This window comes from Lampetra fluviatilis, chromosome 60 (genome assembly GCF_964198595.1).
Source record: "Lampetra fluviatilis chromosome 60, kcLamFluv1.1, whole genome shotgun sequence".
NCBI lineage: Eukaryota > Metazoa > Chordata > Hyperoartia > Petromyzontiformes > Petromyzontidae > Lampetra > Lampetra fluviatilis.
The window spans coordinates 8,493,675-8,507,802 of NC_136334.1; the positions used below are offsets into that span (position 1 = coordinate 8,493,675).

Here is a 14,128-nt window from a genome sequence, read left to right on the forward strand (position 1 = left end):
TCGAAAAGACACCTGGACATGTCCCTCGCACCCGCAGTGGGATGCGAGATGCACCCACTCTGTTTAATGAAGTGGAACACGTGTTGTCTATATTTATTTAAAGTTGCGCATTTTGATGCGACGTCACATTTCTCAAACCTCCCCCACCGTCACACATCGTCACAAATGTCTGACCCCCCCCCCCCACCTAGGTGCGTGACGTCATTTATGGACGGCCCCATATCACATGGCGGGGGAGGGGGATTTGAGAAACTCGCCCCCCCCCCTCATTGCTTCAACTTTCCGCGCGGGGAGATGTCCTCCTCGAGACGGGCGACTTCTGCGTTCCGCGTGCGGGGGGGGCTCGCTGGCCGAGCTCGCCACTGACTCCCCCCCCCCGTTGTGTTTCAGCTGAACAGATTCCACGCACCGCGTTTGTTATCGTTAGACTTCGTTTCTGCTATTTGTAGCAAACCTGATACTGTGTTTTCGGGTATTTTTACGCGGTTACCGGTTTTTGCACGGACACCGATTCCGAGAGAGCATGGGGAGAGAGATCCGCGAAGTTCATTCCTCAGCGCTGCCGCCATCGTCACGACCCCTCCTCGCTCGCTCCCTGCGCCTCGAGAGAGTGGATGGGAAACCGCCGCGCTGCGTGACAAAGCGTGAGGGCGGGCGGATGAGTGGGTGAGCAGGTGAGTGAATGGGTGGCTCAATGCGTTGAGTGGGTGAGTGAGTTGGTGGTGATTAAGTGGGTGGGTGAGCGAACGAACGAGTGGATTGGTGGGTAGATGAGTGAGTGAGTTCGTGGGTGACTGGGTAGGTGGGATAGCGGGTGGGTCGTGAGACGAGTGAGCAAATGAGTGCATACGCGGGTGGGTGGTTTGGTGCGTTGGTGGGTGGGTAGGTAGGTGATGAGTGAGTGATTGTGTTAGTGGGTAGGTAGGTGATGAGTGAGTGATTGTGTTAGTGGGTAGGTAGGTGATGAGTGAGTGATTGTGTTAGTGGGTAGGTAGGTGATGAGTGAGTGATTGTGTTAGTGGGTAGGTAGGTGATGAGTGAGTGATTGTGTTAGTGGGTAGGTAGGTGATGAGTGAGTGATTGTGTTAGTGGGTAGGTAGGTGATGAGTGAGTGATTGTGTTAGTGGGTAGGTAGGTGATGAGTGAGTGATTGTGTTAGTGGGTAGGTAGGTGATGAGTGAGTGATTGTGTTAGTGGGTAGGTAGGTGATGAGTGAGTGATTGTGTTAGTGGGTAGGTAGGTGATGAGTGAGTGATTGTGTTAGTGGGTAGGTAGGTGATGAGTGAGTGATTGTGTTAGTGGGTAGGTAGGTGATGAGTGAGTGATTGTGTTAGTGGGTAGGTAGGTGATGAGTGAGTGATTGTGTTAGTGGGTAGGTAGGTGATGAGTGAGTGATTGTGTTAGTGGGTAGGTAGGTGATGAGTGAGTGATTGTGTTAGTGGGTAGGTAGGTGATGAGTGAGTGATTGTGTTAGTGGGTAGGTAGGTGATGAGTGAGTGATTGTGTTAGTGGGTAGGTAGGTGATGAGTGAGTGATTGTGTTAGTGGGTAGGTAGGTGATGAGTGAGTGATTGTGTTAGTGGGTGGATAGGTGAGTGAGCGAGTTAGTGGGCAAGTAGGTAGGTGGATGGCTAGGTGGGTGAGTGGGTAGGAGAGTTCGTGAGCATGTCAGCGAGCAGGTAGGTGGGTGGGTAGACAGGTGAGTGAGCAGGTAATTGGGTGTATAGATGCGTGTGTGTGTGCGGGTGGGTGAGTTGGTATGTAGATGAGTGAACGGATTAGTTGGGAGCGCGGGCGGCGAGGCGAGCGGGCGGGCGGGTGGGTGGAGTTGGAAAATAATCTCGCATTTCTGGAATAACTGCTGCTGCCGCTTGCGCAACGCCGCAGCCAAGGCGTTGTCCCTGACGGCGCGGGACCCCCCGAGAGGAGGAAGAAGAAGTCCGCTAGAGCCACGGCGAGGACGCTCCGCTCCACAGCCACACGACGACGACGACCCCAGGGCGTACGTACAGCGACAGGCGCCTAAACCCTCCTCCTTCCTCGCCTGTCGCCTTGCTGCTTGTTGCCGGCCGCTCGGCGTGTTGTGGCTTTAAGACGGGTGTGTGTGTGCTTAGTAACTCTGTGAAAAGCAAAAGGCATTCTTGTACACGCGTCACAAAGTCCAGGTGTGCAATCCGCTGCGATGGTGCCTGTGTGTGTGCCTGTGTGTGTGTGCCTGTGTGTGTGTGCCTGTGTGTGTGTGCCTGTGTGTGTGTGCCTGTGTGTGTGTGTGCCTGTGTGTGTGTGTGCCTGTCTCTGTGTGTGTGTGCCTGTCTCTGTGTGTGTGTGTGCCTGTGTGTGTTTGTGTGTCACTGTGTGTGTTTGTGTGTGTGTGCCTGTGTGTGTTTGTGTGTCACTGTGTGTGTTTGTGTGTGTGTGCCCGTGTGTGTGTGCCTGTGTGTGTGTGCGCCTGTGTGTGTGCTCAGCAACTCTGTTAAAAGCAAAAGGCATTCTTGTACACGCGTCACAAAGTGCAATCCGCTGCGATGGTGCCTGTGTGTGTGTGCCTGTGTGCCTGTGTGTGTGTGCCTGTCTGTGTGTGTCGGAGTGTGCGCACGTGTCGGTGTTTGGGGAGCGGTCGCCTGTTGTAGGCTGCTAAGGGGGGGGGGGGTCTTGGTGTGGGGGGGGGGGTCTTGGTGTGGGGGGGGGGTCTTGGTGTGGGGGGGGTGTCTTGGTGTGGGGGGGGGGTCTTGGTGGGGGGGGGGGTCTTGGTGTGGGGGGGGGGTCTTTGTGTGGGGGGGGTCTTGGTGTGGGGGGGGGTCTTGGTGTGGGGGGGGGTCTTGGTGTGCGAGTTCGAGTGGCTCTCTCGACCCATGACGGCAGCAATCGTGTGGACCGCTCCTGGGCCTCGAAATCGACTCGGCCTCAAACGAGTAACTGGTTGTCGTGTGTAAATATCAGTACCGGGGAGGCAAAGGCGGCCGGGCGTGTTTTTTCCCCAGGCCACCCCACCTCCCTCGAGGGGTGACACTCGCTAACAGCACTTGCCCCCTCAGCCTTCAGAGGGCGTCAAGGCCCCCCGCGCGTGCCGTGCCAACGTGGTGCCCGTGGCCGCGCGTTGCCTGCAGAGGTTCGCGGTTTCGTCGCGCGGGGTGGGGGCCCTCACAGCCAGCGGCAAACACAAAGGACGTTAAAGACCTCGCGACGTCATTCGCAAGAGTCGAGGATATCGCGTGATGGCGTCATGGTCCAAGTTCTGGACCAAATCTTGGGAGGGAAATCAACCCTCCGGCGCACGCGTTCGCTGTGATGATGTCGGGGGATTCCACGCATCAGCAGAAGCGTCGCACCCGACGTGCAAATCGACATTGGCAGGGACCCCCCTCTGAATCGCGAGGTCTGGTGAGGCGTCGTGACGGTGAATAACAAACTGTGTTACGAGCGTTAGACGTGCCCCAGCGGGTCGATAAAACTGAGAACCAAAGCGGCTTCCTGCTCGGCAAGCTCCTAAAAGTACTCGAGTATTTACGACCACACAAGGCAGCGGTGGAAATTCGGCATTGCTATGACAGAAGCCGCGACTACAGCACAACGCTTCATTGTGACGATGTGGTGTTGCTGTTGATGGTGTGAATTACACGTGGTGATAATGATGATGGTGATCGTGACTGATGATGATGATCGTGATGATGATGATGGTGATCGTGACTGATGATGATGATCGTGATGATGATGATGACAGCGATGATGATGATGGTGATCGTGGCAATGATGACGGTGATTATTCTTGTGATGCAATTAATGATGGCATTGATGACTGATGATAGTGCCGATGATGCTGAAGTCACGACAAACCACTTATTAGCCGAGTTGTCTGTAGTAAAAATGACACCTACAAATACAATAATAACAAATCCCTTTATCAGACACAGCCTCAATGAGTTTCCAATCGGGATGTTTGGCCATGAATTTCCATGGTGCGTGATGAGCGTTGGCTTCACGTGTGAGGAAGCCGGAAGAAACCCCTGCAGAGCAGAGGGGGATAGAGAACACACAAACTACACACACACAAAGAGAACACACACACACAGAGCACACACAGAGAACGCACAAACTCCACGCACACACACAGAGAACACACACAGAGAACACACACAGAGAACACACACAGAGAACACACACAGAGAACACACACAGAGAACACACAAACTCCACACACACACACACACAGAACACACAAACTCCACACACACACACAGAACACACAAACTCCACACACACACACAGAACACACAAACTCCACACACACATACAGAACACACACACTCCACACACACAGAACACACAAACTCCACACACACACACACACAGAACACACAAACTCCACACACACACACAGAGAACACACAAACTCCACACACACACACACAGAACACACAAACTCCACACACACACACACAGAACACACAAACTCCACACACACACACAGAGAACACACAAACTCCACACACACACACAGAACACACAAACTCCACACACACACACAGAACACACAAACTCCACACACACACAGAGAACACACAAAATCTACACACACACAGAGAACACACAAAATCCACACACACACAGTGGCGCCCCAGGCGGGTATCGATGGATCTGCCGACTTTCTAATGTGGATGCCCCGCCCGTTGTCCGTGAACTAACGGGAGACGCCGGGGGGTGCGTGTGTCGGGGTGTGTGTGTGTCGGGGTGTGTGTGTGTCAAGATGTGTGTGTGTGCGTGTGTCAAGATGTGTGTGTGTGCGTGTCGGGGTGTGTGTGTGTCAAGGTGTGTGTGTGTGTCGGGGTGTGTGTGTGTGTCAAGATGTGTGTGTGTGTGTGTCGGGGTACACACCGCGAGGTGTGCGTGTGTGGGTGTTTTCAATCCCCGTGGCGAGACGCCTCTACCCCTCTGTTGTCGCCAGCTTGGGCTCAACCGCAGGGGCACAACTAGTAGGGGGTGGTGGTGGTGGGGCTGGCCCGTCACTCGGTGTGGCTGCTGCTGCTGGTTGTTGTGGTGGTGGTGCCAGGGGTGTAAAGATGGGGGAGGGCGGTGGCTGTGTGGCAGCTTTATGCAACGTATAGGGGGGGCCCAGTCCACCACGAGGGGAAATCCCCCCTCACTCAACAGATACATAAGTTAACAAAATGTAAACATTTTTATTTTTTTATTTTTCGGTTTAAAGCTTTCGTGACTACAGGGATTCATCTTCTTGGTTCTTTCGGTAAAGTCACGTAGAAGGGAGAAAATAAAATAATAAAAATAATAAAATATTATTATTCTCACGACGTTTCGGCCACAACGCAAGCAGCCGTCCTCAGGTGAAGAACAGGTCTGTCGGTAAGACAGCGTCTGACTTTACCGAAAGGACCAATTGTTATTAATTAATGTTTATTTTTTATTAAGAGTTTAATCAAATAAATTAAGACATAATAAATGAAAGTACATTTGTATTCACTTAACTTAAGAAGATTAGCACGGTTGGCTACGTACGGTGCGAAAGAAGTTCAACATACAATATATTCACCACCACCATCTGTATCATCATCATCATCACCACCACCATCTGTATCATCACCATCTGTTCAACATACATAGATACATACAGCATCTTCACCACCACCATATGTATCATCATCATCATCACCACCACCATCTGTTCAACATACATAGATACATACAGCATCTTCACCACCACCATCTGTATCATCATCATCACCACCACCATCTGTTCAACATACATAGATACATACAGCATCTTCACCACCACCATCTGTTCAACATACATAGATACATACAGCATCTTCACCACCACCATCTGTATCACCATCATCACCCTCTGTTCAACATACATAGATACATGCAACATCTTCACCACCACCATCTGTATCATCACCATCACCATCTGTTCAACATACATAGATACATACAGCATCTTCACCACCACCATCTGTTCAACATGCATAGATACATACAGCATCTTCACCACCACCATCTGTATCATCATCATCACCACCACCATCTGTTCAACATACATAGATACGTACAGCATCTTCACCACCACCATCTGTTCAACATACATAGATACATACAGCATCTTCACCACCACCATCTGTATCACCATCATCACCCTCTGTTCAACATACATAGATACATACAACATCTTCACCACCACCATCTGTATCATCACCATCACCATCTGTTCAACATACATAGATACATACAGCATCATCACCACCACCATCTGTATAATCATCACCATCATCACCCTCTGTTCAACATACATAGATACATACAGCATCTTCACCACCACCATCTGTTCAACATACATAGATACATACAGCATCTTCACCACCACCATCTGTTCAACATACATGGATACATAAAGCATCTTCAACACCACCATCTGTATCATCATCACCACCATATGTTCAACATACATAGATACATACAGCATCTTCACCACCACCATCTGTATCATCATCATCACCATCATCTGTATCATCATCAACACCACCACCATCTGTTCAACATACATAAATACATACAAGGAGCTTCGGCAACTCCACGGTTGTGGCTAGAATTGAATGACACGCTGGCCATGCTGACCTATTGACCGTGACCTCTGATCTTGTTTTAGCAGGCGCATCTCTCTTCTCCATTCGTCTGGAGCGAGCGAGCGAGCGAGCGATGGATGTGCAGCTTCGTAAAGACTTGCCCAGGTCCCAAAGACCCCGCTCGACTATCGGCCTGTTGACCTCGGGTACGTGTGTGTGTGTAAACGTGTGTGTGTAAACGTGTGTGTGTAAACGTGTGTGTGTACACACGTGTGTGTGTACACACGTGTGTGTGTACACACGTGTGTGTACACACGTGTGTGTACACGCGTGTGTGTGTGTACACGCGTGTGTGTGTGTACACGCGTGTGTGTGTGTGTACACACGTGTGTGTGTGTGTGTGTACACACGTGTGTGTGTGTGTGTGTACACACGTGTGTGTGTGTGTGTACACACGTGTGTGTGTGTGTACACACGTGTGTGTGTGTGTACACGTGTTTGTACACGTGTGTGTGTACACGTGTTTGTACACGTGTGTGTGTTTGTACACGTGTGTGTGTGTACACGTGTGTGTGTGCACGTGTGTGTGTGTGCACGTGTGTGTGTGTACACGTGTGTGTGTGTGTGCACGTGTGTGTGTGTGTACACGTGTGTGTGTGTGTGCACGTGTGTGTGTGTGTACACGTGTGTGTGTGTGCACGTGTGTGTACACGTGTGTGTGTGTACACGTGTGTGTGTGTGTGTACACGTGTGTGTACACGTGTGTGTGTGTGTGTACACGTGTGTGTGTATGTTAAACTTCTTTCGCACTGTACTTGGACAACCGTGTTAATCGGAGATGCGGGGTAATGACGACAAACTAAACACAACCAGCAGTTCTAAAGAAGTTAGTTTTCAATCTCGATTTAAGTGTACAGCTCCCAGTGGCTTCTAATATTGTAAGGAAGAGCGTTCCAGACGGCCACAGAAGTGCATCCGAATGCGGTGCGATGCGGTGACCGTCTTTGTTTGATGGCTGAGCCAATAGCTGCTACTGCTGCGAGGATGAGCGGCGGAGTTTGCGTGATGATGGGTTATTATCGCTGACAGCACTTGCCCCCAAATCCCATGTGGGCTACACGGGGCACCATTGTGTGTGTACTGTGCGTGTTTCTGTATCAAACGATGATCGTCACAATCGTCAGACACTTTGTTGTGCGTCGACTTGAATGTGGAATGTCCACGAGGACTCGGCGGGGCTGGCTTGAGCAGGAAGCGTCTGTCACTGCACGGGTGTAGTTGGCGATTGTGATCTCTGCTTGCTGCCTTCTGTGTCTGGTGCTGCCGCATATTTGTCCAGGAATGTGTGCGTGTGTACAGAGCGTGCGTACAGAGCGTGTGGGAGCGTAAGTGGGCGAGTCGGTGAACAAGTGAAGTCAACGAGTCAATAAACGAGCGAGTAGCTGACTATCCGAGTAGCTGAGTGTTTGAGTGAGTGAGTGTTTGAGTAAGTGAGTGAGTGATCGAGTGAGTGAGATGTTGAGCAAGCGACTCAGAGATGGAGCGAACGACTGAGCGGCTGAGTGCGCGAGTGATTGAGTCGTTGAGTAAATGGGTGAGCTCCGGCTTCGAGTGAGCGACTGTTGTGGCCTGGCTCTCGACTCTTAACGCAGTCTGATTCCTCGTGCACCAAGTCCTCGTTCAACGCGGTAGATGCGTTCCTGAAAAGTGCGGCGAGATACCACCACGTGAGATACCACCACGTGAGATACCACCACGTGAGATGCCACGCACACCGCGCAGTGACAAGGCGGGACAAGTAACTGGGAGTACACCGCCACCGCCACGTTACCGTTCCACTCCGCGTTGTGACGTCACACTCCAGGCTCGCTCACGCGTTGTGACGTCACACTCCGGGCTTGCTCACGCGTTGTGACGACACGCGGGTTCGCGTCGTGTGGAAATCGTTCCCTCGTGGTAGAACCATGCACAGTGAAAACGCGCTGTCGCGTGAACAGCGGCCACTCGTTAAGCGAAGTCCATTTGCGAGGGTTTCGTGCGTGCCGGTGAACGTCGTGGCCGGGGGCGTCCCACGTGCTGCAGGCGGCGGTGGAGGAGGAGGTGGAGGAGGTGGAGAGGGGCGGGTGGAGCGCTCCGACGTGCTCAAGGACACGGCGATCCGCGCGTCGGTCCGCGACGACCGCAGCTGGATCCGCAACATGGGCGGCTACGACAACACGGACGGGTACAACCACACCGCCCGGCCACACCGCCCCGTCACATCCTCCAGCCACACCGCCCGGCCACACCGTGCCGTCACACTGCCTCGTAATCCCTAACCTCGGTCATTACACGCCACTCACCACAAAACTGTCACCACACCACACCGCACTCCACTTTCAAAACCACTCGCCAAACCACACTCACCACACCACTCTCACCACAATATATTCTCCACTCAACACACACTCCCAACAGACCACTCACCACGCTACACTCACCACACCACTCGCCACGCTACACTCACCACACCACTCGCCACACCACTAACCACACCACTTACCACACCACTCACCACACCACTCACCACACAACTCACTCACCACACCACTCACACACCACACCACTCACCACACCACTCACCACACCACTCACCACACCACTCACCACACCACTCACCACATGTATGCAAATAAAATTATCCCTCGCGCGACCCTCTTCACGAGAGAACGGCCCGCAGAAGTGGACATCGCAGAGCGACTTCTGAGGCCCCCTTCCCGTGCCCCCCCCCCCCCCCGGTCCACACGGCAGGGGGCTCCGCACGCAGAGTGATGCTCTCCGCCCCGTGGCAGTTAAACCGAATACATTATTTTAATTCTCAGAGCTGGAATCTTAATTGACTCGAACAGGAATTTATATGGAGAAGCGATCCGAGTTAAATATTAACTCTCAAACACGAAACGCCTCGCGTCGATGAGATCAAACGGAAGACTCCGAGCTTCGATTCGCCATACCCCGCACTGTGACCAGCGTGGCGAAGTATGGTCAAACAACGCCCAGGGTTGACGCGGCACGGGAAGGGCTTCATCCAGCAGTGGAATGACAACCGGGGCCGTGAGTTGTTGTTGTTGCTGCTGCTGTTGTTGTTGTTGCTGTTGTTGTTGCTGGTGCACGGCGATGGTTTGCGATGTTGGGGACGGTTGAAGTCACTAAATGAATAGGTAGACGATCATCCTCCTCCTCCTCCACATCTGACCCCTCCACATCTGACCCTGTCTCCTCGGTCCAGTTAGCAGAGTGCTGCTGGATAAAACCACGTTTGCGAATGCGATTTGCGACATTGATGCTTAACCGTGTATCGGTAGTTCGACTTCAAGTTGCTATATTATTGAGGTTGCCGTGTGCTGTTGTGGTGAGGTCTAGGGGCTGTTGTTGTTTTGCTGCCTCGCCCAAGCTTCAGCTTACTGTTGAGACACCGCCTAACGCCATCATCACCGCCATCATCACCGCTGCTGCCGCTGCCTTCCTGCTGCTCTGCGGTTCCTTCTCCTGGCGCCTCCAATTCCCCCCCCTCTCTCTCACCCCAAGCCCCCCCCCCTCTCTCTCAACTCGCGTGGTGGCGAGTGACAAGTTGACGTTTTCTGCACCGTTGACACAGAAATCGTCTCTCCCCTTGCCGCCATAACACGGGGGAGGTGTTTTGAGACGTTTCAAACGCCAAATTGGCACACGCCGCGATCGCAAGGCATCGTTACGTCTGTGTAGTAGGTTCAAAGAGACTTGGACGACGTAGTCGGAGGCACACTTATTTATTAACCGTTCCACTCTATGCAGGCCAAGGTATACGACACTCGAAGGGGTATCGGCCCCTTCACCCGTCTAACAGGGAGATCCCACGATCTCTATCCCGGCTAGCCTACTCCCAGGTCCTCCACTACAGAGCTAGGGGAGGCTAGCTGATCCAGCTCTGGCCAAGCTGGGATCACGGCACCCTGAGTCCCCAGACCGGCTCTTAGAAGAACATCGGCTCTGGGCTCTCGGGGCCACGCCACTGGCTTGCCCTGGTCGGTCCTTAGAAGGACAGCGATCCAGGGGAGTCCCAGGGCCTATCTAGCCGGTCTTCCTTCTTCGCTGGTTAAGCTGAACACTGAACCCCGAGCCCACCGGCTCACCGCCTTATATAGCAACTCCCCCCTGAGGGGTGGGGCCGTGGGGGATCACAGCGCCGTGTCAGCCCCCCAGGCTGAGCGGTGCGGACGTGGATGTAAGCATCCTTCCGTGTGCGGCATCACCACCCCGGGTGTGTTTGTTTGCCCTCCCGTAACACCTCTACATCTGCATTAACCACCATGCACCGTCACGCTCGTGCTGAAACGTGCCAACAAACTCGCTCCAGTAACAAATGTAACGCATTGCCTTTGAAACCACTTCACACCCTCCTGTGATATTGCCGAAAAGGGGGAAGGCCGATTGATGTTGTCATCGCCTTGATGTTACGGTGAATCCTGTACGTCCTAAATGCGTTTTATTATTTCCAGCGCTTCGAATGGAAGGAACCTCCTCGGAAGAAGATCGCTGACTTTGCCCGCCCACCGGTAACTCCTCCGCCTTTGCTAAACACGACGGCTTCGGGAAAACTCGACGCTAATTTTGCTTTTGCAACGTAATCAACGGCACGTGGAAGGGAGAGCGGCTCGCAATCCTCAGGTCGTGAGTTAGAATCCTGCTTGGTCTGGTTCACTCGGCCAATCCTTGGAATGTCTGGCCAACAGCCGGTTCCACGACGTGGTCTTGTTTAGCTACTGGAGGAGGAGGAAACCAGAGAACCCGTAGGCGAAACCCCACGCAGAGCAGGGCGAGAGAATACAAACTCCACTCACTCTCACTCACTATACAACAGGGTGAGATCATACAAACTCCACTCACTCTCACACTCTATACTACAGGGGAGATGATACAAACTCCACTCACTCTCACTCTATACAACAGGGCGAGAGAATACAAACTCCACTCACTCTCTCACACTCTCTCACTCTATACAACATGGGCAGAGATCATACAAACTCCACTCACTCTCTCAGTCTATACCACAGGGGAAGATAATACAAACTCCACACAGAGGCACCCAAGTCTGGAATTGAACCCAGGCCCTTCTCGCTGTGAGGCGTGGATATTACCACTGTACGCCAACCCTGCCGCCCAGAAGCCAGTGTGTGGTCCAGCCATTGAATTAATGTTACTGGGAGAGGGCGGTTGAGATGGTCCCTTTGTGGTTTGATAACTCGACGTTTATGAAACTGCAGTGATGGTAGCGGGGACGTGTGGTGCCTCGTGCGCGTGCGAAAGAGAGATTCGGCTTCGTTGACACTTCGCTAATGAATTGAACCCTCAACGACGACAGCAGGAGCTCGGAGGAGCGATCTCTCCCGGAGAGGTGCGAGTCGACCGACAGCTCCGACGACGAGGCAGGCTCACGCGCTCCAACGCGGTAAATAGCATCAGCATCAGCAGCATCATTAGCATCATTAGCATCATCATCATCATCATCCACAGCAGCAGTTGTGGCAACAGCAGTAGCATCATCGTCGTCGTCGTCGTCATCGGCGATGAGCGACTTGTGAACGTGCGGTGACGCTGCCTGGTTGTTTTTGATTGCTGCAGCATCTACTCGGTGGAGGGCGCCCAGAAAAAAATCGCAGGTGGGCAGCAGCTGCAGCAGCAGCAGCAGCTGCAGCAGCAGCAGCTGCAGCAGCCACCCAATGCAGTGACCACAAGTGGACAGAGGTGAGAGGGTGTTTGTTGAGGTGCTCACAATGGCAATGCAGAGACTCTGAGGGTGTCAAGCCCTGGGCCTGGGTGCGTGCCCCTCGCTTCGAGGGGTTCACAATGGCCACGCTTCTTCCATAAGTCGCTTCAGAAATGGGCGCGACTCCGTGTGGCACGGTGCTCTTGCGACGCACGGGCTCGCTGTGCAGCTCGCAGGAAGCCACCTCCGCCACGCCGCGCTCTGGCACGGTTTCAATCCCACACGTGGACAGACAATTCGGCTGTCGTGCCCGATCGCTACTGCATTTGCTTGTGAGAATTCTTCTTTAACTCTGTGCGAACTGAAACAATCAAGTCCATTGTCCCATTCAGCGCTCGTGCAGCACGTGGCCATTTGTTTAGTTGCACCTCGATCGGGTGGTGGAGGGCTACACAACACAAATCTGGTGGATCGTTACTCCGTGGACTAACCCGAACACCGACGCTGAATCGTTACTGCCGGTGGTGGTGGTGGACGTGTGGTGGTGGTGGTGGTGGTGGGCGTGTGGTGGTGGTGGTGGTGGGCGGGTGGTGGTGGTGGTGGTGTTGGTGGTGGTGGTGGACGTGTGGTGGTGGTGGTGGTGGACGTGTGGTGGTGGTGGTGGACGTGTGGTGGTGTGTGGGTGGTGGTGGTGGACGTGTGGTGGTGGTGGTGGACGTGTGGTGGTGTGTGGGTGGTGGTGGTGGACGTGTGGTGGTGTGTGGGTGGTGGTGGTGGGCCTATGGTGGTGGTGGGCGGGTGGTGGTGGTGGTGGGCGTGGTGGGCGTGGTGGGCGTGTGGTGGTGGTGGTGGTGGTGGGCGTGTGGTGGTGGTGGTGGTGGTTGGCAATGCTGCGCTACCAACCCGGTGACCCGAGTTCGATTCCCGCTCACGGCCATCAACACCGGTGACGATTATCTGAACTGGTCCCGGGCCTCCCTTGGGTGGACTCGGCTTCAAATGAGTACCGCTGTAGCTGTGTGTAGTAAACATCTCCCCCTCGTGCGCCACAGCGCCGGCCTTCACAGGTGCTACTCGCTAACGGCACTTGCCCCAACAGTCTGTTGAGGCTTTACCGAGGGGGGGGGTCTCTGTTTGGTGTGTGGTGGGCACGTTTTTGTGGCGGGCAGCACAGAAACGGAGGCCGACGTGGCGGACGGGCAGGAGTCGCGCATCTCTCCCTCCGTGACGCGCGCTCGCTTCCACAGGTGACGGCACGCCCGTTCGCATTCGCGATTCAATTAAAACATCGACGGGACGGTATAAACATCGTTCGTGCCGCGGCGTCTGCGCCGCTAATATTGTCACCGTAGGTCTGTTTTAAACCGACTGTGACCTCGTCGTAACCGGCGGCTCGGATCGGTTTACAAACACTCGGCCCGAGGCGAACTTGGCGCTGCAGGGAAGTTGTTACTTGACGTCGACTTGCGTCTTGCAAGATTGTCTCTTTCCCCGCGGGACGCGGATGCTTTTTTGTTCTAATCGCTGTTTTCTGTGTCGTCGTACTTTATTTTCTATTTTTAGTTATTAGCTTTTTGGTCATTTGGTAAAACCCACCCAGGTTCGCTCTGGCAAATGGGGATTCCCATCCAGGTCTTTTGAACTCGACTTGACCCGGTTCGTCTCCGTTCGTTCCCGTCTCGGGCGAGCCCCGTGTCCTCCCGCGCCTTGTCAAGCACCGGTGTTGACCAAAACATCCCAAATATAGGTCCACAGAGCTCGGGCAGTGGTTGCCGCCGGTGCCGGCTGCCTTGCCGCTCGTGTGCGGGGGTTCCCACGCCTCACGCTCT

At 53.6% G+C, this 14,128-nt stretch overlaps 1 protein-coding gene across 7 annotated transcripts in view; it reads left to right on the top strand.

Moving 5' to 3' along the window:
* The first annotated feature begins 311 nt into the window (after positions 1 to 311).
* Positions 312 to 14,128, top strand: part of LOC144951022 (uncharacterized) — a 29,208-nt gene continuing 15,391 nt past the window's right edge. The window contains exons 1-8 of one of the 7 annotated variants that reach the window (XM_078881255.1): positions 312 to 674; positions 1,887 to 2,001; positions 6,658 to 6,780; positions 8,657 to 8,798; positions 11,092 to 11,148; positions 11,958 to 12,041; positions 12,215 to 12,337; positions 13,469 to 13,546. In XM_078881255.1, the coding sequence (XP_078737381.1) occupies positions 6,708 to 6,780; positions 8,657 to 8,798; positions 11,092 to 11,148; positions 11,958 to 12,041; positions 12,215 to 12,337; positions 13,469 to 13,546 (557 nt within the window). In that variant the 5' untranslated portion in view covers positions 312 to 674; positions 1,887 to 2,001; positions 6,658 to 6,707. Of the gene's footprint in view, positions 675 to 1,886; positions 2,002 to 6,657; positions 6,781 to 8,656; positions 8,799 to 11,091; positions 11,149 to 11,954; positions 12,042 to 12,214; positions 12,338 to 13,468; positions 13,547 to 14,128 lie in introns of all 7 variants that reach the window. The other 6 variants (XM_078881252.1, XM_078881250.1, XM_078881254.1 and 3 more) reach the window with 6 other exon arrangements.